The sequence below is a fragment of the Lepus europaeus genome, chromosome 19 (assembly GCF_033115175.1).
Source record: "Lepus europaeus isolate LE1 chromosome 19, mLepTim1.pri, whole genome shotgun sequence".
In the NCBI taxonomy this organism is placed as follows: Eukaryota; Metazoa; Chordata; class Mammalia; order Lagomorpha; family Leporidae; genus Lepus; species Lepus europaeus.
In genome coordinates, this window is record NC_084845.1 from 55,413,165 (window position 1) to 55,441,040 (window position 27,876).

Genomic DNA, 27,876 nt, shown 5'->3' on the forward strand with positions numbered 1-27,876 from the left:
TAGATAACAGCTTGAACAGAGGAGAACAGGTACTGATAGGTGACAGGAGTGAAGTTATTTGGAATTATCTCAACCATTTCCTTTTTCTAGAGGTAGATAAAGTAACATGCCTGTTTAAAGAATTATCTGGGCTTGTCTTGCTGTCCTTAAGAAACCATGGAAACAGATGTGTACTCTTTGTTTCAGATTTCATTATCCATAGTAAGTAGATTTCCACCAACTCCTTGAGATTTCCTAGATGGCAATTTTCACTCTGCAGGAAACCAATAACTTTCAGAGGGAGTACTTGAAAAGACTACAATGCAAGAAGCACTGAATTTCAATCAATCACTTGTCTAATGAATTCTTTCTCTGCAAGGCAATATTTTTAGAATAGTGGGGAATAAAAATAAGTTGATGGGTGGTCCCTGCCCTGCTATAGTTTATAATCTCTTTGGGCAAACCAACCAGGCATATAATTAAATTAGTCAAAGAAAAAAATGCTAGCCAATTGGGTGGTCAGGATTGGTGGGAAGAGGGCCTAAGGGGCAGGAGGTGTTTGAAAGGAAGGACCAGGCCATTGGGAGACACTGGGTGAATTTGATTAATCCTGAAGTATTGATGAGAATGTTGAAAAGTTCATTTGGGCCCTGAGGAAGGGCCTTATAAATGTAGCTTGATATTTTGGATTTTTTTAAAACGATGTATTTATTTATTTGAAAGGCAGAGATACAGAGAGAGGAAGGAGAAGAAAGGAGGAGAGAGAGAATCTTGTTACATAATTTGCTTTCTTAAGTTAGTACTGTCACTTACTATTGGTTGGAAGATCTGTGACTTCCTTCAACTCTATTAACAAAAAGGTCTTAATACTCTAAAAATTTCCAGTACTTCCTTTTGCTAATAAAGGTGTCCTTAAATGTGCAACCTTTGGGTGATTACATATGCAGAGGTGTTAAAAATAACGCTCAAACTCCAAAGAATCCACTGCCAAATGCTCTCTAATAAGCAAAAATTTCACATAACTCAGGTCTCTGGGGGCTCATGCCTCCGCTGGAGCACAGCCAGAAATGTCTGTGACTGCAGGTGCACTTGGGCACACTGGGACCTCTGGAACAGTGAGCTGACTCCAGTGTAGAGGGCTGGAAGGTTGAGCTTTTGCTGACATTTGCAACTTGGAAAAGCCTGCTCCACTAATTGCAATGGAGATTCTGTCATCATGATTTCTTTGGTAAGGTACTTTTTCTCATCCTTAATTCTTCATCTGGGCTCTGGAGAGCCTCTGTTTATACTGTTTAACTCCTGGTGCAGGAAGCTCTTTGTAAGCTTCTGCTTGCACATGCACGTGCATTTGCAGAGTGATGCGTGGCTGTGGCCTATGAGCCTCAACGCGTACATCCTGAACAAGCAAGAAAGCAGTGCCCTTTACAGGGACTGCTGCACACTGCTGTTCTCACTGCCTGTTGCTACCTAAATGAGAGCAGGGATTTTGCTTTTGCTGCTGAAGGAAAGTTAAAGAACATCTTGACCTCATAAATTTCCTGAGAGTTTCCAATTGCAGCAGTGTGTTTCTGGGCCCTCAGAGTACAAAGTTTGCATTACAGTTCCTGAGGCTGCCCATCTGTACTTGCCCCAACACGAGGCCACGGCCTCTAGGGTAGGACAGTCCCATCTACAAAGTCAGGTCCAAATTCCTGGATATTTGATAGGAGGCTTTTCACATTCAAACCCGGACACCCCCCACTGAGCCTATGCTCTCTTCACACTGGAATTCTGTCATCTTCCTGAATACCCATGTGCGATGATTACGTTTGTGTCAACTTGACTGAGCTAAGGGATGCCTGGATGGCTGGTGGAACATTATTTCTGGGTGTGTCTGCGTGGGTGTTTCTGGAACAGATTAGTGTGTGAGTGCTGAACTGAATAAAGATTCCCCTTAGCAATGTGGGCAGGTATCCTCCAATCAGGTGAGGGCCTGAACAGAAGGGGGGGGGGCATGCACACTGCCGGAGCTGGGGCTTGCTTAGTTCCTCACAGTTTCCGGCCCCTATTTCTTAGACCAACACTGAAACCACACCTCCAGGCCCCTTCCCCTTCTAGGGGCCCGCCGTCTCAGCCTTACACCACTGGTTTCCAGGTGCTCAGGTGGTGGGATTGGAACAGCACCCTCAACTTCCCTGGGGCTCTAGTTTGCAGGTGGCAGATCCTGGTACTCAGGGTGGCCGTCTTGGGAACAGTTCCTCATGATGAATCTCTAGTGTGTCTGTATATCCTACTGAAGTGTTGCTCCGGAGAAGCCTGGCTGATATATTCTGCAAACATCTTTGAAGCCTGCCTGGTGTGGCCCCAGGACTTAAGAAGACAGCGTCCCCCTCTAATTACAGGCAAGGAAACGGGTGATTACGAAGCAGGGTGACACCGGCTTGGAATCATGCCTCTAGACCATGCATATGCTGTTCCATCTGCTCCAGCTATCACCCTCCATTTTAGCCTCTGTCATGCGGACCCTGGGACCAAACGGACGCCCTTTTTAGTCTGCTCCGGGGGAGTTTTCTATACATCACTCAACCACATAGTATCACAGCTCGTCGGGTTGGCTCTGCATTTTCCTTTCCCACCAGACCGCAAGCTTCAGGTGTGGTATATTTGATTCAGCTTATGGCCAGCGCCACAGAAGGGGCCCGAGTACACGGCTCACACGAACAGAGTAAACCAGAGCAAGAATGAACGTGCCACTTAGTCTGGCAGGCTTGCAAGGTGCTTCTCCAAGCTAGTTTTACTTTCTGTGCCTAGGCAGCTCCCGTGCATTGCGCGGGAGAAGTCAGCAATTTGGGGGCCCCGTAGGGAACCCAATGGGAGGAGAGTGTGAGATGGAGCCTCCCCCACCCCCCCACCGGGGGCTGCCCACGTCCCAGGAGCTGCAAGGCGCAGGACGGCCTCTTAACCTCCCGGAAGCCGCTCCGCCGGCCTCGCCCCGCCCCGCCCGGGAGGTGGGCGTGTCCCCTCATGAATAATGCATCGCCGCGGGGGAGGGGCCGGGCCCGCCCCCTCGGGCGGGAAGGGGGAAGCGCTGAGGCTGCCTGACTGGAATGAGGGTAGCGGCGGCGGCGGGAGCGGGGCCGGCCATGGCGGTGTGGACGCGGGCCACTAAAGCGGGGCTGGTGGAGCTGCTCCTGAGGGAGCGCTGGGTCCGAGTGGTGGCCGAGCTGAGCGGGGAGAGCCTGAGCCTGACCGGGGACGCCGCGGGGGCCGACCCCGAGCCCGCTCTGGGGCCGCCAGCGGCCGCCTTCAACGGCCTCCCGAACGGCGGCGGCGCCGGCGACTCGCTGCCGGGGAGCCCGAGCCGCGGCCTGGGGTCCCCGAGCCCGCCGGCGCCGCCGCGGAGCCCCGCGGGCGAGGCGGGCGCGTCGCCGCCCGTGCGCCGGGTGCGGGTGGTGAAGCAGGAGGCGGGCGGCCTGGGCATCAGCATCAAGGGCGGCCGCGAGAACCGGATGCCGATCCTCATCTCCAAGATCTTCCCGGGGCTGGCGGCCGACCAGAGCCGGGCTCTGCGGCTGGGCGACGCCATCCTGTCGGTGAACGGCACGGACCTGCGCCAGGCCACCCACGACCAGGCCGTGCAGGCGCTGAAGCGCGCGGGCAAGGAGGTGCTGCTGGAGGGTGAGCGGGGCCGGCTGTCCGGGCGGGCGGGCGGGGGCGGCCTGGGCCCGGCCGGGCTGCGCTGCCCGGCGCTCACTTGGCCTCTGCCCCCTGGGCAAGGCTGACCCGGCCCGTCCTCCTGTCCCCCAGAGCCCCCCGGTGTTCTGGGGCTCTCGAGCGTCGAGAAACTGATGCTGCTTGCAGGAAAAGTTGGGCCGGCCGCCGACGTGTGGCTTGCAGCCCCTGGGCCGGAGGTGGAGCCGAAGGCGGCGGCGCTAAGCTGGCGCTAAGAGCTGCGGCGGGACCCGATCCGGCCGCTCTGCGTGTGTGCCGGCCTGGCGCTTTCGGCTCTCAGCTCCGGGCTCCCCCCTGGGCGGGCGGGTCTGTTAAAGAAATAAAAATAAAACCCAGCTCCACCGATGCCCGCAGTTGTGCTTGGGCAAGCCACCAAAACGTTAGTTAATTTATGGGAATTTAACCCATCGTTGGCTCTCAACAATAACCGGCGGAGATCACAGAACTCCATTGAAGCCGGAGAGCTGAAGCAGCAAGTCTTGTGTGGTTAATGAGCCTTGTTTAACCGTGCAGGCTCACGTGTTTCAACACTCACTGCCAACCAGAGTTTTGCCCCTTTTGCAAGAGAGCGGTGCCAGCTTCCTAGCGCTCACAGGGGTGCTGTGCGGAGACTTTGTCGAAGCGACTTGAAATGGCAAAGCACAAAACAGTGTTTATAAACAGTCTTCGGTCTGTGTGTGATCTGTAGGTTGGAGCTTTTGATGATGCGTTTATGGAGCTAAGGCAGAATGAAATCTCTCAGACATCATGGATGTTGGACTTGGTATTTTTACACGAAATTGTAAATGAGAAGTCAGTTGCATCCCTCAAAAACTGAACTGTTGATTCAATCCTTGAGAAGAGTGTGTTGTTGACTGCGTGGAAGAGAGGAAAAATGATGTTCCTGTCCCTGTTTGGTCTCTGGTTGGGGAAATAATAGAAAAATGCTGAACTTTGGGGGAGGGAAAAAAAAAATCAAGTTTTTAATTTTGTGGTGCAAACTATGTATGAATGCCACAGGAATGCGAAGTCAGGAGATCATTAATGGAAGTGCGATTAGTCAGGGAGGACCCTTTCAAGTGTCTGGGTTTTGCGCTGTGTCTCTGAGGAAGTGATGGACGTGTACTGGCAGAGATTAGTCAGGAGGATATATTTGGCAGAGAAAGAGAGTGGGGGAAGGCTGGGATGAGGGGGACCAGTCGACAAATCGAGTCTCAACTTTGGCAAAATGACTTTTGCTTTTTTACAGTTCTACTTGCAAATATTTGGAAAAAATATTGTTTGCAAGTAAATGATTTAAAATGTGCTCCAGTTGTGAAATTCCAGTGTCCCACCTTTTTAATGCCCTATTTATAAATTTTATTTATATCCCACTTGGAGGTGGGGCTATACACAGCCTGGAAATTCATATTAATAAAAGGAGCAAAATTATCGGTTGTGTATAAAAAAATCATCCTAAATATGTATCTTAAAATTAGTCTAGCTAAGCATTTGGTTATAAATTCTTAGAACCACAATATTGAATTTAGTGCTATTTATGTAGTACTCACTGGAACTAGGCAAACAGTTCAACCTCTTACTCCGTATTTCAAAAACCAAGTTTATTTAGATGTAGTTTGAACTTGAAATTCATACTAGTAAAATGAAAGCCACTTAGTAAATTCTTCTCAATATTCATTAGTCTAAACTAGGCTACATGTGGTTTTAGCAAGAGTGTTTATAAGATTGCAGTATAATTAATATACTTAGTAAATGCCTTTTCACCTAATATATATACTGTTTTATTTTCCCATTTTGTGTAAGACAAACAGTTTCTGATGGAACAGAGACATAGCCCACCTAAGATATAAAATGGCCCAGCCCCTAGGGTCTGCCGTGTGTTCAGTCTGCGTGTGCGCTGGCAGTTGGTCGCTCACCTTTGCAGATTTGTTTTCTCTGAATAAATTCGGTCTGGCTGTGAGTTCGTATTCTGTGTCTTCTCTGTTTTTCTTACATTTGGGTGCCCTGTGTGAGGAGGCACCAATCTGCCCCCTTTTTCTTATAATTTCTGTCTCTAGATATGGGGAAGTCAGTATAGTGGATTTATGTTGAATTCTTTTCTTTTTTTTTTTTTTATGTTGAATTCTTAAACCAAGGCGTATAAAAATAGAATTACTCAAAGTATGCAAAATCACACACAAACACAAACCATGGTTTGAGTGAATCAGTCAAACATTGTTTAAGTCTCAGAGCTGCTGTCCCATCCACGTAGGCTATTTTTAAAAGACAGATTTTATTCTTAGTCCTTCAAGTTTTTAAGCTCCACTCTGCTTCTGTAAGCTGCCTTAGGAGTCAGTGATGCTCTTTTGGGGTGTGGCAGGGCATCTCAGGCATGCTGTTGCCACCCCCATGCCAAGGGCAGCTACATAGTCTCTGTTTGCCTGAGGTTAGGGAACTGGGCTCAAGGGTTCTATTTTATCTCAGGGATTTGTAAGGATTGCTCGCTGCTCTTTCACTCCTCACATGTTTATTCAGCTTTCATCACAGGCTAGAGACATTGGAGATACCGGATTCTTGCCCTCAGGAAGTTCAGAGTTGAAGGGGAGGGGTAAGAGGGAGAGAGGGCAGGGGCAGGGTGGTGGCGAGAGAATGCAGGCAAATAAAGAACTGTGAACTGGTGAAGTCCGGAGAGGACACAGCATAAAGGAGGGGGAGGTGTACATGGGCTCACGATGGGAGTAGCTCCTAGTGGGAGGTTGTGGATGCTGAGCCTTCTCCTAAGAAGGGAGCACTGGGTCCAGTAAAGACACAGAAGTGCAAGACATGGAGACGGTGCTGTATCCAGCAAGGGTGGACTAGGAGCCAGGGCTTTGTGGTCAGAAGTAGGTTTCTGGCCAGTGGTTTGTAACCCCTAGGCAAGTTACTTAATCTCGCTCGAGCTCAGCTTCCTCGAAATACCAGGATGGTGTTAATACCTCCCTCAAAGCGTTGTTACTCACTTGACAATGTATGTGTCCAACAGCAGCCAGGAAAGTCCGTGGTGAGGCAAGCAGCACTGGGTACACCCTAACTTAACAAAAGGGCCCTCTCACAGAGCCCTGATAGCAAATCGTTTAAATAAAATCCAAGCCTCGTTTTACGTGAAAAGAAATGCATGCTAAGAATTGTTCTCTGTGAACGGGTTAAGAATGAGTTTGTATGTCTTAGGTGCAAGATCATTGCACCCAATATTATTTAATTTTGTTTTCCTGTTTTTCTACTATTTCTTACACATACTGGCGTTTTTATTCCTTAATTTTGCATTTAGTTTCCTATCCTTTATAGTTTTCACTTCCTTTCACATTTACTACTCAGAACCTTAAAAGTTGTCGTTAATTATGCGCTCGTATGCGCTCGTAGTTTTGGCTAGTACTTGTTAACATTGGTATTAAGTCATGCAGATGAAGTAGCCTTTCTATTAATAATGCAGATTGTTAGCATAAAGGGGTAATTCTGCTCATCTGTCAGATGTTATACATTGAATTTCTGTGTCCTTTTGTGTTATAAGGCCAAGAGATTTCTAGAATTTATGTTTTTAAGGCCATGAAGCTGACTAAATAAATATGAGTTAGACTACGTGTTGAAAAGTTTTCCAGAGGAGGTTTGGGAAGATGGTATAAAGTATCCAGCTTGAGATCTGAGTAAAGATCCATACTTTTGAAGGAGTTGTCACTGGAAAGTCATAATAACTTGTTTCCTATATCCATTTTCTTCCCCCTGCAAGGCCTCGGTGATTTTTTGTATTTGGAATGGTTTGAGATTCTGTTTCATATAATGTGACCTTCTATGTCAGGAGACTTTAAACAAATATTACTGATATTATTAGGCTGCTAAGTTAAAGAAGCTGGTTTGGATTTCCACTGCTCCCCTTTCTTCATTGTATATTGAACTAGTTTCCTAGGGAAGACATTTAACATTTTCTTTGGCTTTATACTGTGTCTCTTAAAGAGCAACTGAATTATTGACAGTTCGTGTTTTTGTGCTTCTCTTTCTTTTAATTAGCCTCTTTATGTTTCACTTGAATGATTAAACATGTTTATGAGAAGCTGCCTTTGTAACTAGATTCTTTTTTTTTTTTTAATAATTTATTTGACAGAGTTATAGACAGTGAGAGAGAGAAAAAGGTCTTCCTTCCCTTCCATTGATTCACCCCCAAAATGGCTGCTACAGCCGGCGCTGTGCCGATCCGAAGCCAGGAGCCAGGTGCTTCTTCCTGGTCTCCCATGCGAGTATAGGGGCCCAAGCACTTGGGCCATCCTCCACTGCACTCCCGGGCCACAGCAGAGAGCTGGACTGGAAGAGGAGCAACCAGTACTAGAATCCCGCACCCATATGGGATGCCAGCGCTGCAGGCGGAGGATTAACCAAGTGAGCCACGGCACCAGCCCCTGTAACCAGATGCTTACAGAGTCGCCTTGATGTTACGATATGCCCTCCAAGTTATTTCCAAAATATGAAAAGTTGATTGATTCTAATACACAGTCGCTGTGAACATTCTAAGAACACCTTTAGGAAACATACCCAGGCTTCAGCTGCTGTATATTCATTCCCTGCCGTCTAGTCTTTCCCTTTCAAAAATTACTTTGTGATCAAGTATGTGTCTTGTTTATGAAAGGTGAGGTACAGCCTATGGCAGTGGAGCAGTTTTCTGCTGTTCTATGCTGACTATTCAAGGATTGTTTCCAGCTTGGTTCGCCCACTATCTTAACTGAACACCAAACAGCACTGCTTGTTTGCATTTGTCTTTTCAATTGACAAATAAAAAAATGTACATATTACGAGGTACCATGTAATGTTTTGGTATATGTATATGTTGTATAATTTCATACCAGGGTAGGCATATCTGTCTCCTCATTTATCATTTCTTTGTGGTAAAAACGTTCCAAATTCTTTTGTCTAGCCTTTTTGAAACATAATACATTATTATCTGTATATGCATTTCTATGAGTGTTTTCTCACTAGATCTATATGCAGTCCTTTGAGATAGGTTGTTTATCTTTGTTGTGCAGATATTTAAAATGAATTCACTAAAGTTAAATGAATTACTGAAGGTCTCAGATTTTCTTTAATTCTTAGGAGCAAGAGAAAATCTTTCATGAATCTTTAAAAGTTGTGAATTCTCACCCTATAAATAAAGAATGAGCAACCAGAGAAGTTAAGAGACATGATTAAGACCACCTAACAGGGGCTGGCATTGTGGTACAGCAGGTAAAGCCACCACCTGAGATGCTGGAATCCCATACAGGCACCCATTCAAGTCCTGTGTGCTCCACTTCTGATTTAGCTCCCTGCTAATGCGCCTGGGAGAACAGCGGAAGATAGCCTAATCCTTGGGCCCTTGCACCCATGTGGGAGACTCAGATGAAGCTCCTGGCTCCTGGCTTCATACTGGTACAATCCCAACCATTGCAACCTTTTGGGGAGTGAACCAGTGGGTGGAAGATTCTCTCTGTGTGTCTCTTCTCTCTGTCTCTCTGTAACTCTGCCTTTCATATAAATAACTCTTTAAAAAAAAAAAAAAAAAAGACCACCTGAAAAATTAGTGGTGGAACTTGGATTAAAACCCAGTACAGTGCTTTCTTTCCTGTACCATGCCACCAACAACCAGTCAGTTAGATCTTTTAGCATCTCCTGTATCCCATCATGTTGCAGTGCGCTGTGGGAGGTCATTGTGCAAAAGAAATTGAAGATGAGCCCTCATATCCAAGAACTTAGAGTGAAATTGTGGAACATAAAGAATACTTGTAAAACATGTCGGACTCTGCCAGAATTCTCTGAAGGGAATGTTTCACTAGGGGGATGGAAGAGGTGAGTATGACTTCATGGAGATAGCAGAATCTGATCTGAGGCCTTGAAGCTCAGGCTGCTTCTCTTCAGATGAAAGACCAAGTTGAGGGCATAGTTCAAGCAAAGGACAAAAGGAGCAGGACAGGGGCCAGCGCTGTGGCATAGCTGGTAAAGCCGCCACCTGCAGTGCCTGCATCCTATATAGGTGCTGGTTCGAGAACCCGCTGCTCCACTTCCAGTCCAGCTCCCTACTGGTGTGCCTGGGAAGGCAGGGGAGGATGGGAGAAACAAGAACCTCAGGCTCCTGGCTTCAGATAGGCCCAGCTCCAGCTGTTGCAGCCATTTGGGAAGTGAATCAGTTTTTGGAAGACTTCTCTCTTTTTCTCTCTGCCTCTCTGCAACTCTGCCTTTCAAGTAAATAAATCTTAAAAAAAAAAAAAAAAAGACAATTGACATGAAGACAGTTGGCTGATTGCTACGCATTTGAGGGAGGAGAATAAAGTTGGCCAGGTACATTGGAACCAGATTACGCAAGACCTTGAAAGTCTTTAGACAGTCAACATTTATTAAGTGCACTCTGCAAACAAAGTATGGTGGTAAATGCTGGGAATCCCAAGCTGGGAGTAATCCCTGCCCCCTAGGCTAGTGAGAGAACAGTTACAGTGGGTTCTGATGAGGGCTTTAATAGAGGTGAGAATGCATTGCCCTGGAAGCTGAGGTAGAAGTTCAGATGAGGCAGCGTGTCAGAGGGCTGGTGTGTTGAGGGAAGTAAAGCATAAGGTATGGGAAGTGTGTGCCAAGAGACCAGTCAGTGTGTGGTAGAGGTGAGATCATCAGGGGCCTTGTATATATGCTAAGCAATGATCTTTGAGTGCACTTTATATTTACTTTTTCAACCGTAACAAAGGAGAAATTGAGCTTTATTAATATGAAGCATGTAATTAGCACTGGTTCACTCAGTCTTATAAAATGTGCTTTTATATACTTGGTATACCAAGTGATGTCACAAGGGAAGAGTGGATGCCTCCCAGAGCAGAGGAGTCAGTGGTGGTGACCTTGCTAATTTGTCCGCTACTATCAAGTTGCGCCTGGTTGCAGTTTACCAGAGCCTAGTTGAGTGGATTTGTGTTATATTATCTACTTTTAGCGAAAGTAATCTTCACGAAAGGATCAAGTGGCTTAGCGATTTGCACAAGGAGATCACAGATTGAAAATAATTCTGACAAGGCAAACAATAACCAACTTGTAGAGGCATTTCTTCTCCAATTAGGAGCTCTTTGTCACATTCAAAATAATTATGGCTGTCAATAAATTTGAGGCCTAGGAAGTTGCTGAAGTGCAAGAATTACAGAAAGGCAGAAGGAGAGAGAGGTCATCCATCCACTGGTTCACTCACCAAATGGCTGTGATGGCCGGAGCTGGGCTGATCCTAAGCCAGGAGCTAGGAACTTCTTTTTGGTCTCCCATGCAGGTGCAGGGGCCCAAGGATTTCAGCCATGTTCTACTGCTTGTGCAGGTCATGGCTGCTCCATTTCTGAGCCAGCTCCCTTCTAATAAGTCTGGGAAAGCAGAGGAAGATGGCCTGCACCCACGTGAGAGACCCAGAGGAAGCTCCTGGTTCCTGACTTCTCTTTGGCCCAGCTCTGGCCATTGCTTCCATTTGGGGAGTGAACCTGCAGGTGGAAGACTGATCTCTCTCTCTCTCTCTCTCTCTCTCTCTCTGTAATTCTGCCTTTCAAATAAATAAGTAAATAGATCTTTAAAAACAGAAAAAAAATTGGGGGTTAAACTAAACAGGGTGGTATGAACCTGAAAAATAATGAGATAGAAGCAAGTCTAAATTTTTACAGTCTTAGAGAAAAAGTGGAGGATAAGTCCTAGATTTCTGGCTTAGGAAACTGGATGGCAGTGAAGCAAAAATGAACAAAGAGGAAGCAGTTGTTTGAGTTAGTTTGGAGCATGTTGCATTTGGGTTACCTCTGTGACATCTGCTTAAAGTACAGGTCTGCAGTCAAGAGAAACGTGAGAACTGAGGTGAAGAAATGAGATGTCCATGTAGAGGTGGTAACGGAAGCCAAATTTGTGGATGAAGTCGTCAACAGAGCACAGCACAAGTTTTAAAAGAGAAGCAGAGCAGGACAGTACTCTGCACACCCGAGTGGAGGTACAGGAATCTGGAAAGGAATGATCCAGAAGTGGGGATGCAGCTGGAGGAAACAGTGCCATGGTGATCAGACAGGCAGGAGTTCCGAGGAGGGAATGATCAGCAAAGCCAAAGAAACTGAGAATTAAAAAGTGCACTGGATTCAGTAATGAGAGACCAATCTTGTTGGCATCAGAGTGAGGGAAGACTACTTGGGAAGCTTCTCAGCAAAGCAAAAGAAGCAAAGGTGGGAACTGGACTTGAAGGAAGCGTCCAAGGAGAGTTTCACTTTTGTGGTTGTTTTAATTTTGTTTTGTTTTAAATGAGAAAGAACTGGGACATGTTTGTAAAGCCAGGAGAAAAGGCCAAGAGAGTGGGGAGAGGTTGAGGAGATAAAAAGGGTGGGGAGCTGATGCAATCTGTTTTTGAGCCAGGAAGTGACATGATGGGAACAGAATTTGGGGCTGGCGGCCGTGGATGCGCTGCATGCAGTACAAAGAGGAAAGACCAAAGGTGGGGGGGCTTGAGCTGTTGGAGGGAAGAGGAATGCAAGCAGAGGCGATAACCCTTGGAGGGAGTGGTGGCAGCAATGGGATAGAGAAAGATTCATTTCAAGAAGCTGAAAAGTGGGTGATGCATGCCAGAGGAGATACTACTGCCTTTGCACACAAACATTTGATACTGTGGAGAAACTACTGCAGTGAACTTCTCTTTCTAGCACAAGCGTTTGATCCCTGGAGACACTGAAGTGGAAAACTGAGACACTGTTTTGTTTTTTTAATTTTTTTTTTCTTAATTTATTTGAAAGGCAGAGCTAGAGAGATAGGAAGAGACAGAGAGAGAGAAAGACAGATCAATCTTCCATCCACTGGTTCACTCCCAAAATGTCCTCAACTGGGCCAGTCCCCAGTCCAAAACCAGGAGCCAGGAGCTTCTTCTGGGTCTACCACATGGGTGCAGGGGCCCAAGGACTTGGATTGTCTTCTGCTGCTTTCCCAGGCACATTAGCAGGGATCTGGATGGGAAGCAGAGTGGACAGTACAATGGGATGCTGGCATTGTAGGCTACGCCACAATGCCAGCCTTGAGTCACTGTTCTAAAGGAAGAAATGGGGGCTGGCATTGTAGTGCAGTGGGTTAAGCTGCTGCTTGTGATGCTGAGTGTTCCTTAAGGTCTTGGATATTGTGCTTCTAATTGAACTTCCTGATAATGCAACTTGGAAAGGCAGCAGAAAATGGCCCAAGTGGTTGGGCTCCTGCCACCCACATGGAAGACCTAGATGAAGCTCCTGGCTTTTGGCTTTGGCCTGGCTCAGCCCTGGCCATTACAGCCATTTAGGGAGCGACCCAGTGGATTGAAGAACTCTCTCTGTCTTTGTAACTCTGTCTTTAAAATAAATTTTTAAAAAAATCTTTAAAAATAATTTTAAAAAGAAAAGAATATTATGATACCTAGGGTATTTTAAAATGATGGGAATATTAGTAACCATAAAAGTTGGTTCCAGGAAACAAAGAAACATCTGGGAGGCAGCGGTGATGGTTCAGGTGATTGAGATTCTGCCACCTATGTGGGAGACCCAGATTGAGTTCCTGGCTTCATCTCAATACTCTCAAGAAAGCAGGCGTAGGGGCAGGTGTTTGACTTAGCGGCTAAGGAAATGATTCAGTTGCCTGCATCCCATATCAGAGTACCTGGGATTGAGTCCTGGCCCCACTTGCAATTTCAGCTTCCTGCTAATATATGCCCTGGGAGGCATGCAAGTAATGGCTCAAGTTGGTGGGTCTCTGCCACCTACATGGGAGTCCTGGATTGAGTTCCAGGCTTCTGGCTTAGACCTGGCCCATCCCTGGCCATTTTGGGCATCTAGGATCTAGGGACTAACCAATGGTTGGGAACTGTTTTTTTGTTTTTAATGCAATAGGAATGTGTTATTTATGGAGATACTTCCCTTAATATTATTTATACACTAGAAGCTGCTAAGAACTCTTCTTTTTTATATTTTATTTATTTGAGAGAGAATGCTGTTTTACTCCCCAAGTGCCCACAATGGCAGATCCGGACTGGCCTGAAGCCGGAAGCCAGGCTCACCATGCAGGTCTGCTGCGTGGGTAACAGGAACCTAGCTACTTGAGCCATCACTTGTGCCTCCCAGGGTCTGCATTAGCAGAAAGCTGGAATCAGGAGCCAGAGCCAGCTCAAACCTAGCGATTCCACTGCGGGACATGGGCATCTTCACCAGCAAGCCAAGCGCCCTTCCTGAACTCTCCTGCGGGCTTCAAGTATGAGCGAGCGGAAGTGGACAGCATTGCCACCTACCTGCAGTTGCTTCCGTGGGGTCACTTGGAACACCATGAGTCTTCCACCTGGCAGCAGGTTTGTGGGTTGTGTACTTTCAGGTCTTATTCCATATATGGAATTTTATCGCTCCTCAAATGAAAAAACATGTTGAGACAGTAGTTTCTAAGAAGCCAGCCTTTGCCACAAACCCTTTTACATGAAGCACCTCGGGCCTTTCCTAGTATAGATTTAAAATTCCTTCAGAATCACAAATTCTTTGTAGGGACAGGTAATTCATTAAGTTTTCTGTAGAAAGCAAGTTAATGGCCACAGCCTAAATGAACTGACAGCAGATTTAAACTTTGGGAAACCTAAACATATTTAAGAACAGTTAGTCCTCAGCTGAAGCGAGCTATTTTAGATGATCTGCTAACACGGAAATTCGCAGCATTGGCCCCTTCAGTAACCCGACCCAGTTGAATGGTCTGTGGCCAAAGCAAGTATTTTTCCACTCTCTAGTTTACCACATCTTTTTGGGCTTCGAAATACCTTTCTACTTAATTCAAATCACTGGTTTGACTGTTGGGTTGAATGCAGTTGTGTAAGTAGAAATGGAAATTATTTATTCCAAGAATTCAGTGATTACTACTATGATCTTCACATACAGTCATAGTATTTCTGTAGTGATGGTTATGGTTTGTTTCCCTCAATTATGTTTTTGTTTAAAGATTTATTTTATTTATTTGAAAGACAAGAGTTACAGAAAGAGGTAGAGACAGAGAGAGGTCTTCCATCCGCTTGTTTACTCCCCAGATGTCCGCAATGGCTGGAGTTGCGCCAATCTGAAACCAGGAGCCAGGAGCTTCTTCCGGGTCTCCCACATGGGTGCAGGGGCCCAAGGACTTGGGACCTCTTCTACTGCTATCCCAGGCCATAGCAGAGAGCTGGATCAGAAAAAGAGCAGCCGGGACTAGAACCAGCACCCATATGGGATGTCAGCGCTTCAGGCCAGGGCTTAAACCCGCTGCGCCACAGCACTGGCCCCTCAATTATGTTTTAATTAGGCTCTTATGCAGAATGGAGTCCATTAGCAAAAAGGGAATGCTCATATGCACAGCCCCAAGTTCAAGGGAGGAAGTACAAAGTACTTTCTCTTCAGTTGCCCTCACGTGTATTTAACAGGTAGCCACAAGGCCTGTTGAAAGGCAGGAGTAAAGAACTCCAGTTTAATCTTCCTTCTTTCTTTCTCTTTTGTCCACTGATCCTTGGGTGTGTTCTGGCATCTTGTTTGGTGGGTGTGACATGATATTTTGACTTCTATCTGAATATTTTCTTTTCCATTTCCTCTTTCCTGTATGTGACATTTTCAACTTGTTTCTTTTACACATATGGTCTCCTAAGAATCCTGAACAATAACTTTAAGGTTCTGATAACACTGGCTGGATTTGAAAGAGGGAAGGGTAGAATAAGTAACTTCCTCATTAAAACCAAAGCTCCTAATAATGCATCTTTAAAATACTTAAATGTAATCAATATTAGAATAATATTGTGTGTCTATGAAATACTTTCTCTCTTTTTTTTTTTTTTTTTTAAGATTTATTTATTTATTTGAAAGTCAGAGTTACACAGATAGAAGGAGAGGCAGAGGCAGAGAGAGAGGTCTTCCATCCGATGGTTCACTCCCCAGATGGCCACAACAGCTGGAGCTGTGCCGATCTGAAGCCAGGAGCTTCTTCCAGGTCTCCCATGCGGGTGTGGGGGCCCAAGGACTTGGGCCACTTTCTACAGCTTTCCCAGGCCATAGCAGAGAGCTGGACAGGAAGTGGAGCAGTCGGGTCTCGAATCGACGCCTATATAGGATGCCGGCGCTCAGGCCAGGGTGTTAACCCACTGCTCCACAGCATCAGCCCCTCTCTTTTTTTTAAAATAAGATTTATTTCACTTGAAAGGCAGAGTGATAGAGAAAGTGGAAGAGAGACAGAACGAAAGTGATGTCCCAGGGCCGGCACTGTGGCTTAGTGGGTAAAGCCACTACCTGCAGTGCTGGCATCCCATATGGGTGCCGGTTCGAGTCCCAGCTGCTCCACTTGTGATTTAGCTCTCCGCTATGGCCTGGGAAAGCAACAGAAAATGGCCCAAGTCCTTGGGCCCCTGCAGCCACATGGGAGACCTTTAAAAATCTCCTGGCTCCTGGCTTCGGATCAACACAGCTTCAGCAGTTGTAGCCAGTTGGGGAGTGAACCAATGGATGGAAGACCTCTCTTTCTGCCTCTCCTCTCTCTGTGTAACCCTGACTTTCAAATAAATAAATAAATCTTTTAAAAAAAAGAAAAGAAGAAGAAGAAGAAAGAAAGTGATGTCCCATGTGCTGGTTCACTTCCCAAGTGACTGTGACTGGGTTAGGCCAGGCCAGAACCAGGAGCCTGAAACTCCATCCAAATCTCCCACATGGGTGGCAGGGGCCCAGGTACTTGTGCCATCTTCTCCTGCCTTCCCAGGTTCATAAGCAGTGAGCTGGAGAGCTGAGCAGTTGGGTCTCAAACCAGTGCTCCCATATAGGATGTTGGCATCACAGGCAAATAGCTCAACCCGCTATGCCGCAATGCCAGCCCCTATGAAAGCCTTTCCATTTGGGTCCTATACACAACTATCTTTGTTAGAAAGTGATACAATTTTTTTTCCTTACCTTTTAACTTTTTGTTTAGGAATCATTACTCGTCTCTCCAGTAAAATACTGTTTGAGCAAGATGTAGGTAGGTAGGTAGTTTTGCTATAGGAAAATATATTACATAAGTATTTGTTAATAAGAAGTTTACTGGAGTGGGTGTTGTGGCATAGCAGGTTAAGCCTCTGGTTGGGACACCACATCTCCTATCAGAATACCTGGGATAGGGTCCTGCTCCTGCTTCTGGTTCTAACTTCCTGCTTAATGTGCCTTGGAAGCAGCAGATGATGGCTCAGGTACTTGGGTCCCTGCCACTTGTGGGAAACCTGGATGGAGTTCCTGGCTCCTGGCTTCGACCTAGCCTAACCCTGGCTGTTGCAAACGTTTGGGGAGTGAACCAGCAGATGGAGGGTGTCTCTCTGCATCATTCTGCCTTTCAAACAAAAACTTTTTAATAAAGAAATTTGGTACATTTTTTTTTCTTGCTAAAAATCAAAATTTGATTTTATATACAGTCATATGTTGACCAATGATAAAGTAGATTACAAGATGGCCTATTGTTGAGGTTCAATTTAAAAGTGTACTACTGTGTATTTTTTTAAAAATAACATACAGATCAATTACAGATCATAAATGTATAAATGCATGCTGGGTGAATTTTCACAGATTGGGCAGACTTGTATAACCAGTGCTCAGATCAAGAAACATGATCAAAGGGCTGGCATTATGGCGTAGTGGGTTAAGCTGCCTCCTGCAATACCAGCATCCAGTATAGGTGACAGTTCAATTCCTGGCTATTCCACTTCTGATCCAGCTTCTTCCTAATGTGTCCAGAAAAGTAGCGAAAGATGGCCCAAATACTTGGGTCCCTGCCACCCACATGGGAAACCCTGATAAAGTTCCTGGCTTCAGTCTGGCCATTGAGAACATTTGGGGAGTGAACCATTGGATGGAATATCTCTCTGTGTGTCTCTCCCTTTCTATCTGTAACTCTGCCTTTCAAATAAATAAATCTAAATAAAATAGAATAAAAACACTATAAAGGGGCCAGTGCTGTGGCACAGTTAGTTAAAGCCCTGGCCTGCAGTGCTGGCGTCCCATGTGGGTGCTGGTTCAAGTCCTGGATGCTCCACTTCCAGTCCAGTTCCCTGCTAATGGCCTGGGAAAGCATTGGAGGATGGCACAAGTCCTTGGGCCCCTGTACCCAAGACCCGGAAGGAGCTCCTGGCCTCTTGGCTTCGGATTGGCACAGCTCCAGCCGTTGCAGCCATGTGGGGAGTGAACCAGCAGATGGAAGACTCTTTGTCTCTACGTCTCTCTCTAACTTTCAAATAAATAAAATAAATCTTAAAAAAAAAATAAAAAATAAAAAATAAAACACTATTTAAACCTAAAGACTTCCTCATGCTCCTTCTAGGCACCCTCCCACCTAAGGGTAACTACTACTCTTCATCTCATACCATAGAGTTGATTTGCCTATTTCTGGGCTTGATATAAAGATGGAAAACTATCATGTATATTATTTTGTGTTTGGCGCTTTTGCTTAGCATATTTTTATGAGTTTAAATCAAGCTGTTTTGTATACTTGTAGTTTATTCGTTCTCATTGTTGTCTGACTCTTGTGTCATGAATGTGTCAGAAATGTATCCTTTCTGCTGTAGAAGAAGTCTGGAAGTAGATTCTCTGCTTGCCAGAGGCACAGAATTCAGAAAGAAATGATCTTTAAAATAGGGCTGTGGACTCAGCTTCAGTAGTTTACCCACAGAGTGCCGTGGATAGGTTGTACTGCCTCATGATGCACAACAGTGCTTACTCTGAGCTCTTTTGAGTTCAGGGGACAGTGTGAGGAAGGGAAGGAAAGGACTGGATGAAAGAATGAAAAGAAGGAGAAAGTAGAATAAAGTTCTAAAGTATGTTGGAAATGCGAATTCCAAAACCATAAGCATTCTTCACTGCCAAGCACAAACACAAGCCACTTCTTAGCATTTTTAAAAAAAATTAGATCCATCTAATATTTCATTTGGCTATTCTCCCATAAATATTTTATTTTTTCCAATGTTTATTTAGTTACGTATTTTGTTTGAAAGGAAGAGAGAGAGAGAGAGAGAGAGAGAGAGAGAGAGAGAGTTTTCCCATGGGGATGGCAGGTCCCCACCTACCTGAGCTATCGCCTGCTGACTTTTGGGATGTGTGTTAACAGGAAGATGAAATTGGGAAATTGGGAGTGGAGCTTGGATGTGAAACCAGGAATTCTGATATGAGATGTGGGCATCCCAAATACTGTCTTAATTACTACACCAGATGCCTGCCCCTGTAAATGTTTTGAAAAATAAATATAATAGAGAAAAATGAAAATGTGTGTATGCATAATACTACTTAAGTAATAAAATGCTGAAATTTTAATTGAATCCCACTCTCTAACTTACTACAGTCACATCACAGCTGTATCAGTAGGGACAGGCAAGATAATAGACTGTCTTCCAAACCATGGTCATATAAACAATGACAGTTTATTTATTACTCATGCTGAACATCCGTGTGGATAGGCACTCAGGGACCCACAGTAATTGGGTGACCACTATTTTTAACTTTGGCAGTCCTTATGCTAGTAGGGAAAGTTAGAGTCTCACACTAACTAAATGCCTTGCCTACAGTTAAATCCCATTATTTCCGTTACCAGCTCAATAGTCCTATTTACCTAAAGGGCCGGAGAAAGTGAAACCTTTCACATGTTTAGATTGCTTAAGGACTAGAAATATTGGTGAACACAATAATGCATACTTTATCCTGACATTACTGTTTATCTTTTTCAGCACACGTGAATATATATTTAATCCCTCTTCAAGTATATTGTAAAGTCCCTGTTTAAACATAATGTTAATTGTATTATGCTTTATTATTATTCTTCTTCTAACATGTCTTTTTTGGGGTTATTTTTATGTTTATGACATTTTTTAAAATGTTACAGGTAGCAGATTTGTTCATTTTCATTGAAATAAGTTGCAATTTGATTTGTCAAGTTTTTTATTGACAGGCTAATCCTCCGCCTTGCGGCGCCGGCACACCGGGTTCTAGTCCCGGTTGGGGCGCCAGATTCTATCCCGGTTGCCCCTCTTCGAGGCCAGCTCTCTGCTATGGCCCAGGAAGGCAGTGGAGGATGGCCCAAGTGCTTGGGCCCTGCACCCCATGGGAGACCAGGAGAAGCACCTGGCTCCTGGCTTCGGATCAGCGAGATGCGCCAGCCGCAGCGGCCATTGGAGGGTGAACCAGTGGCAAAAAGGAAGACCATTCTCTCTATCTCTCTCTCTCACTATCCACTCTGCCTGTCCAAAAAAAAAAAAAAAAAAAAATTAAAAAAAAAAGTTTTTTATTGACAGATATTTCATAAATTTACATTTTTTTCTTTTTTGATAATTAAAAGAAGTAAACACTTTTGCACATGTAGCTGTAAAGCAAATAAATTAATAAAATAGTGAGGGCTAAAAAATTTTTGAAAAATTTGCCAATTTCACTAGGTAATAAGCATCTGGAATATAAGAACTACAGTTTCTCACGTAGTTACCTCATTCAACTGTTTGTTAATTGCATGAAAAAGGAAGTGATAGATAAGATAAATAAATTTTGAATTTTTTTAAAGTTTTTTTATTTCAAAGATTGCTTTATTAATATCATGAAGTTTCTTTACAAAATTTAGCTAAGGTAGCCCAGAGTTTGGCAAAAAGGGAATAGTTCAATTTTTTTGTTTGTTTGTTTGTTTTTAAGGTTTATTTATTTGAAAGTCAGAGTTACAGAGAAATCTTCCCAAATGGCCTCAACGGCCAGGGCTGGGCCAGGCCAAAGCCAGGGGCCATGAACTTCTTCTGGATTTCTCATGTGGGTACAGAGGCCCATGTACTTGGGCTATCCTCTGATGCTTTCCCAAGTGTATTAGCAGGGAGCTGGTTTGGAAGCAGAGCAGCCGGGACTCAAACCCACCCCCATATGGGATGTTGGCATCCCAGGTGACAGCTTTACTGGGTATGCCAGATCACCAGCCCCAAATTTTGAATTTTTTAAATCAAATTTTTGATTTCTCAGGCTATTTAGGTAGAAATGATTGAAATCAGCTCAAATTCTTGCTGCTTCTACGATTCTCGTAATTTCCTCATTTTGGTAAGTTTGACATTTCCGACATTTTCATCTTCTTAAAAATAACTTAAAAGTTTATTTTCATCTACTTAAAAGGCAAACAGAAGGAGAGAGAAAAAGGGTGGTAGGGGATTTTTCCATTCACTGATACACTCCCCAAATGCCCTAGACAGAACTGGACTGGACCAAACCCAGGAGCCTAGAACTCCAGCTGGGACTTCCAAGGGTGGCTTTACTGACTGTGCCACAAGTATGCCCTTAATTTTTTTTTTTTTTTAAGATTTATTTATTTGAAAGAGTTACACAGAGAGAAGGAGAGGCAGAAAGAGAGAGAAAGAGAAGTCTTCCATCTGCTAGTTTACTCCCCAAAGGACGGCAATGGCCAGAGTTGAGCTGATCTGAAGCCAGGAACCAGGAGCTTTTTCTTGGTCTCCCATGTGGATGCAGGGGCCCAAGCACTTGGACCATCCTCTACTGCTTTCCCAGGCCATAACAAAGAGCTGGATCAGAAGTGGAGCTGCCAGGACTCAAAATGGCACCCATATGGGATGCAAGCTCTGCAGGCGGCAGCTTTACCCGCTATGCCACAGCACTGGTCCCACCCTAAATTTTTTTTTTTAAAGATTTATTTATTTATTTGCAAGTCAGAGTTACACAGAGAGAAGGAGAGGCAGAGAGAGAGAGAGGTCTTCCATCCGCTGGCTCACTCCCCAAAGCCACAATGGCTGGAGCTGCATCGAACCAAAGCCAGGAGCCAGGAGCTTCTTCCGGGTCTCCCATGCAGGTGCAGGGGCCCAAGGACTTGGGCCATCTTCCACTGCTTTCCCAGGCCATAGCAGAGAGCTGGATCAGAAGTGGTGCCCATATTGGATACCGGCACTACAGGTGATGGCTTTACCCACTACGCCGCCGGCCCCTTCCCTCAATTCTTATTTTGGGGAGTGAACCAATGGATGGAAGACCTCGCTCTGCCTCTGCCTCTGCCTCACTGTAACTCAGCCTTTCAAATAAATAAATATTAAAAAACATACTTTTAATCACAAAATAATTAAGTTCTTTTTAAAATGTAAGATTCCTCTTTACCCTGAATCATTTTGTAGGATAAAAGAATATATTATTTTACTCTTGTAGATGTATGTTCACGATTTTTTTAATTATGTATAGCTCTATGAAAGCATCCTGTTCTTTATGATCATTTAAGTTAGTTTCACAGAATCCTTTTTATTTACTGTGTTGCATGGATTGCTGTAATATTAAAATGTTGTAGAATGTCCAACTCTTTTTAAAATTAAAATAAAGAATAAGGACAAAAGTGTTTTAAAGCAACAAAAAGAAGGAAACAGACTGGACTGAAAAAGATTTCCTGTGTGGCTTCTGTTGTTTGTTTTACTTGGACTTGTAGATGAAGGCCAGGGCCAAATTTGGGATGACCTGTGCAGGTATCTTTGGAATGCACAGAAAACACCTTTACATGTTACTACTTGAGGATAGAGACCCTTTAACACAAATCTTGTTCTAATGGCTTGAGATACGTATTTTGTTCATTTAAATTGTTTAAAAAATATACATTTACCCATTACCTTCCTAAGTGTTTACCTTATGAAATATTTTAGTGAAGAGCTCCAGGTCTGCTTTGAGGGAAGAAGGCGTTTGCAGTCTTTAGGGTTTTGTTTTCATTTTTTATGCCTACCGTGGTAGCTCTTGAAGGAGAAGTAATCCATAAGAGCCGAGATTTCTTTCTGTGATACCTGCCCACGAGTGACTAGCAACAGCCTCTCGGAAGTGGATCACGGCTTTTCACTTTGAACCCCACACTCTAGCCTTTCCTAGCTGCTTACATTTCTCCGAATGCTTCATTTTCCTGCCTGGGTCTCTTTCTTTGGCTCTGTGGTAACCCCAGCCAGACAAGCTCATTTGCATCTTGTCTGCCTGGAGCGCTTGTGTTTCAGTGCTGAAGGTCTTGGTGAAAACTTCCTGGCTCATTCTGCCCCATCCTCTCCCTTCAAAATCAAGCACTCTTTTTTTACCTTTTTACTTTGTGTATTGTATTTTGTATTTCTAGGATAATTGAGTAATATACTGAGCTGTAAATAATTATTCATTAGTAGACTCTAGTCATTTTTTTACCTTCTCTAAGACCCACGTTCCTTATCTGTAAAATGAGTGAGAATGTATTCATCTTAAAAGGTTGTTGTGGGATTAAATGAAATTGTATATACAAAACAAAGTATTAAACTCCATTTTGGCACATATTGAACATTAAATGAGCCATGGAAATAGAAATTGCTTACTTGTATTCTCTTATATTTTGGCATCATGAAAACCTGAGATGTATTTTATTCATGTTTTGATTCCCCACTATTTTGCCTATGATAGGTTGGATCAGTAATGCATATTCAGGGTGACAATCACCATCCCTTACTGTAGAATCTTCCCACCTAGTTGTGTTTAGGTTCTTATTTTTGTACAAGTATCCCCCCCACCCCATCCTAATAGGCTGTACTGTGAGAAATATAATTATCTTCAGATTTTTCTACAGTGTGTTATGGCTTCAGCACATATAAAAGTCTAACCCATCTCTATCTTAACCTTTAATAAGGATATCTTACTAGTTAGTTATAAATTAGAAATAGTTGGGGCCGGCGCCGCGGCTCAATAGGCTAATCCTCTGCTTGTGACGTCGGCACACCAAGTTCTAGTCCCGGTCGGGGTGCCGGATTCTGTCCCAGTTGCTCCTCTTCCAGGCCAGCTCTATGCTGTGGCCCAGGAGTGCAGTGGAGGATGGCCCAAGTGCTTGGGCCCTGTACCCCATGGGAGACCAGGAGAAACACCTGGCTCCTGCCTTTGGATCAGTGCGGCGCGCCGGCCACAGCAGCCATTGGAGGGTGAACCAACGGGAAAGGAAGACCTTTCTCTCTGTCTCTCTCTCTCACTGTCCACTCTGCCTGTCAAAAAAAAATAGGCCATATTTAATATTAAAATACGATTTCATCAATTAAGGGTCATGGAAGTTATATATAATATCCTTCTACATTGTGGGATAAAGAAATTACATAGACAATTTCTTACAGAGTGAATTATTTTATGTGAAAATAAGGAACCATATTCTTTTTTAAAAGCTTATTTATTTTATTTGAAAAGCAGTGTGACAGAGAAAGAAAACCTTCCATCTGCTGGTTAACTTTTTTTTTTTTTGTTTTGACAGGCAAAGTTAGACAGTGAGAGAGAGAAAGACAGAGAGAGAGAGAGAGAGAGAGAGAGACAGAGAGAAAGGTCTTCCTTACATTGGTTCACCCCCCAAATGGCCGCTATGGCTGGAGCTACACCAATCCGAAGCCAGGAGCCAGGTGCTTCCTCCTGGTCTCCCATGCGGGTGCAGGGCCCAAGCACTTGGGCCATCCTCCACTGTACTCCCGGGCCACAGCAGAGAGCTGGACTGGAAGAGGAGCAACCTGGACAGAATCCGGCATCCCAACTGGGACAAGAACCCAGGGTGCCGGCGTCGCAGGCGGAGGATTAGCCTAGTGAGCTGCAGTGCCGGCCTAGTGGTAGTTAACTTCTTAAATGGCTGTAATGGCTGGGGCTGAGCCAGTCCAAATCTAGGAGCTCAGAATGCTTTCCAGAATTTCCCATGTGGGTGGCAGGAGCCCAGATACTGAAGCTATTATTTTCTGCTTCCCCAGGCACATTAGTAGGGAGCTGGATCAGGAGTGGAGCAGCCGGGGCTTGAACCAGCTCTCCAATACGAGGTGCTGGGGTTACAAGCGGTGGTTTACCCTGCTAAGCCACATGCTGGCCCACATTCTTTCCTCCTGAGGTGAAGACCATGGAGCCTTGATACATGAGCCTTATGAGCTCAACACATGAATTTTGGGAGTTTTCCAATTCTTTTTTTTTTTTTTAGTTTTTTTTTTTTTTAGTTTTTTTAACTTTTATTATTTATTTGAAAAACAGTATGAGCAAGTGAGAGAGATGAGTCCCATCCACTGGTTAATTCCCCAAGTGCCCCCAACACCTGGGTCTAGGCTAGTCCAAAGCCAAAACTCCACACGGGTCTCCCATATAGGTGGAAGGGACCAACGTACAGGGCCATCATCTGCGACCTCTCAGGGTGCACTTGAGCAGGAAGCTGGGCCAGAATCTGAAATAGGATTTTATTCCAGGCATCCCAAGCAACGTTCTACCCAGGGGAGCCATAACATCTGCCCCTTCAATTTTCACTGTAAAACTGTTATTTTAGCCAACTTGGGCTGCTATAAGAAAATATCACAGACGGGTAATTTATAAATAATAGAAGTTTATTTCTCACAGTTCTGGAAGCTGGGAAGGCCAAAACAACAACACTAGCAGATTCACTGTCCCCTGGGGTCTGCTCCGTAGAAGGCATTTTCTTGCTGTGTCCTCTGTGTAGCACCAAAAAAGAAAAGGCAAAAATGGGCTCAGGTGCTCCCTTAAATCTCTAGTCCCCTTCATATGGGCTCGGCCTTCATGACTTAATCACCTCCTAGAGTCTCCACCTCTTAATATTACCACATTGTCAGTTAAGTTTCAGCATACATACTTGCAGAAACAGTTTCAGATCATAACATTTCCTATTGAAAAACTCATTATGATTCTAATGTGAATGGCCTCCTCTTCCAGGCACCCTTTTCTTTGCATTGTTGCTGGGATAGTACTTTTTCAGCAATCTTCTCTTTCAGGATTTCTACCATGCAAAATAAATCATAATTGTAAAATTAGGCCACTGGGGCATTAAAAGGTGTGGGGGTGGGGGTGGGGAGCGGTACCTAAAACATTTTGTTTACTGACCAAACATATCACCAGAATAATTCAGATTTAAGAATACCTTGACTTGGGTCTGGCACTGTGGTTCAAGCGGGTTAAAACTGGCCTACAGTGCCACCAGTTTGAGTCCCAGCTGCACCACTTCCAATCTAACTCCCTGCTAATGTGCCTGGGAAAACATCAGAGGATGGTGCAAGTGTTTGGGCCCCTGCACCCATGTGGGAGACCCAGAAGTGCCAGGCTCCTGGCTTCAGATTGGCCCAGCTCTGGCCATTGCAGCCATCTGGGGAGTGAGCTAGTGAATGGAAGACCTCTCTCTCTCTGCCTCTGCCTCTAACTCTGCCTTTCAAATAAATAAATCTCTAAAAAAATTGCTTGATTTTCTCCACTGTTAAGAAACTATTACCACTTGAGTTTTCATCTTTATTTTGTCTTTTGTGAGATTAGTATGATCAACTCACACACAGAAGAGTATACTGACAGGAGCCTGTTTCCTTAGATCCCTGGTCTGCTGTTTGAGTTGTATTTTATTAACCCTCACAGTATTTCTGTAGTTTGCTGGTATATAAAGTTCAGACTCAGAAAAGCAAAGTGATCATTTTTCTGAATTACTACCACACATCTGAGGGGTCTTCAAAATTTTTGTACCAAAATAAAGTTATCTTGTAATTACGTTTTCCACAAACTTTTTGAAGTTCCCTCGTTATCATTATGTATCTGATAATGCTTCCTGAGAGGAGCGCCTAAGTGCTTTGTACACTCTTTCATGCAACAAGTACTTACTGGGCAGCTGCTCTTTGCTGTGGACCATGTTAATCTCTAAAGCCAGTGAACATACTTGCCAAGTTCTGCTGCATTAGGTAATAATAGTAATACATTCAATTTCTATGGCTTCTGTAATGTCTCAAGTCCTTTTCTATACATTCATTTGTTTAAATCTTCACAATAACTGCCAAAAGATAGGTATTATGATTTTACATAAAAAGAAATTGAAATCCAAATAAGTAGAATTAAACCACATTTCGGATGTTAAGTTCTGAAGGGATGGATACATGGGAGGTACAGTCTCTTCCAAAATGTCATAACCCTCTTTTGGAAAAAAAGATTATCTCCTCGTGCACCCTGTGTTTGGTGTTAGCATGCCTGGCGGAGGGTGCTAATTTCGCACCTCTCGCTGCCTTTGCTGAAATACCCAGGACCAGGAGGGAGGCACTGTCGGCGACTATTCAGGCTCCTCCATGCTCCCAAGGGCTCAGCAGCCACTCTTTGCCTCTGGTTTGGGCAGCCCAGTGAGTGAGCTGTTTTTACTTTTACTTTTAAGTCTTTGATCTGATATACAGAAAAAGCAAATTACCACAAGATGAAAACTCTGGCCAGAGTTTTTACAATATGTTAATGTAATGGCAATAAAATGGAAGCTTCTGTCAGATCATTAGCCAAGACCTATGTTTGACCCATCTTTTTCTCATACTGGAGAAGTGAATTAAAATGCTCACTTACTCTCATACCTAGTGAGGTGTTCATGTGAATCTTAGCTAAGATTTCACTACTTCAGTTTTTAACTATAAAGACCACGTGAACAAGTTTAAGTCTTGACTCACTTGTACTGGCTGCTGTGTAATTTTATAAGTAGTGCTTTTATGTTATGCTATCTTAACAAACCACATTGAAAGTTGGAGAAGTCTATGGGCGCTTATGACATGGATTCCTAGCCATGACTCTGCCACAGACTATAACTTTTAAGAAGTTTTCTCACTTACTTAGGCTTTGGTCTTATTAGGTTTCAGTTTGTACATCTTTTTATTTTATAATATTTATCTTATTTATTTATACATCTTTTAAAAATATATATGTGTATATATATATACATATATATATATATATTTATTATTTGAAAGGAAGAGAGAGAGAAGTCTTCCATCTATCTACTGGTTCACTCCCTAAATGGTCACAATAGCCAGGTCTGGGCCAGGCTGTCCCTCCTGGTCTCCCACATGAGTGGCAGGGACCAAATACTTGGGCCATCTTCCACTGCCTTCTCAGGTGCGTGAACAGGAAGCTGGATCCAAAGTGGAACAGCTGGGACTCAAACTGTCTCTCCGATGCAGGATGTTAACATCACCTGCAGAGGTTTAATCCACTGTGCCACAGCTCTGGCCCCTATACATCTTTAAAAATTAACATTTTAGACTGAATTAGCACTAGCTCTAACTCTAAAATTCTGTAAATTATCTACCTTGAGATCATTCTCTGTCCATAGGACACAGTGTGTCTGTGTGTGTAAATACTTAAAAAAATTTTTTTTTTAAGTTTTATGTATTTATTTGAAAGCTAAGCTACAGAGAGAGATATTCCACCTACTGGTTCACTCCTCAAATGGCCGCAACAGCCAGAGCTGGGCCAG

At 44.1% G+C, this 27,876-nt stretch overlaps 1 protein-coding gene across 1 annotated transcript in view; it reads left to right on the top strand.

Moving 5' to 3' along the window:
* Positions 1-3,052: 3,052 nt before the first annotated feature.
* Positions 3,053-27,876, top strand: part of SNTB2 (syntrophin beta 2) — a 112,895-nt gene continuing 88,071 nt past the window's right edge. Inside the window, exon 1 of the mRNA XM_062177740.1 lies at positions 3,053-3,636. Within this exon, the coding sequence (XP_062033724.1) occupies positions 3,066-3,636 (571 nt within the window). The 5' untranslated portion in view covers positions 3,053-3,065. The remainder of the gene's footprint in view (positions 3,637-27,876) is intronic.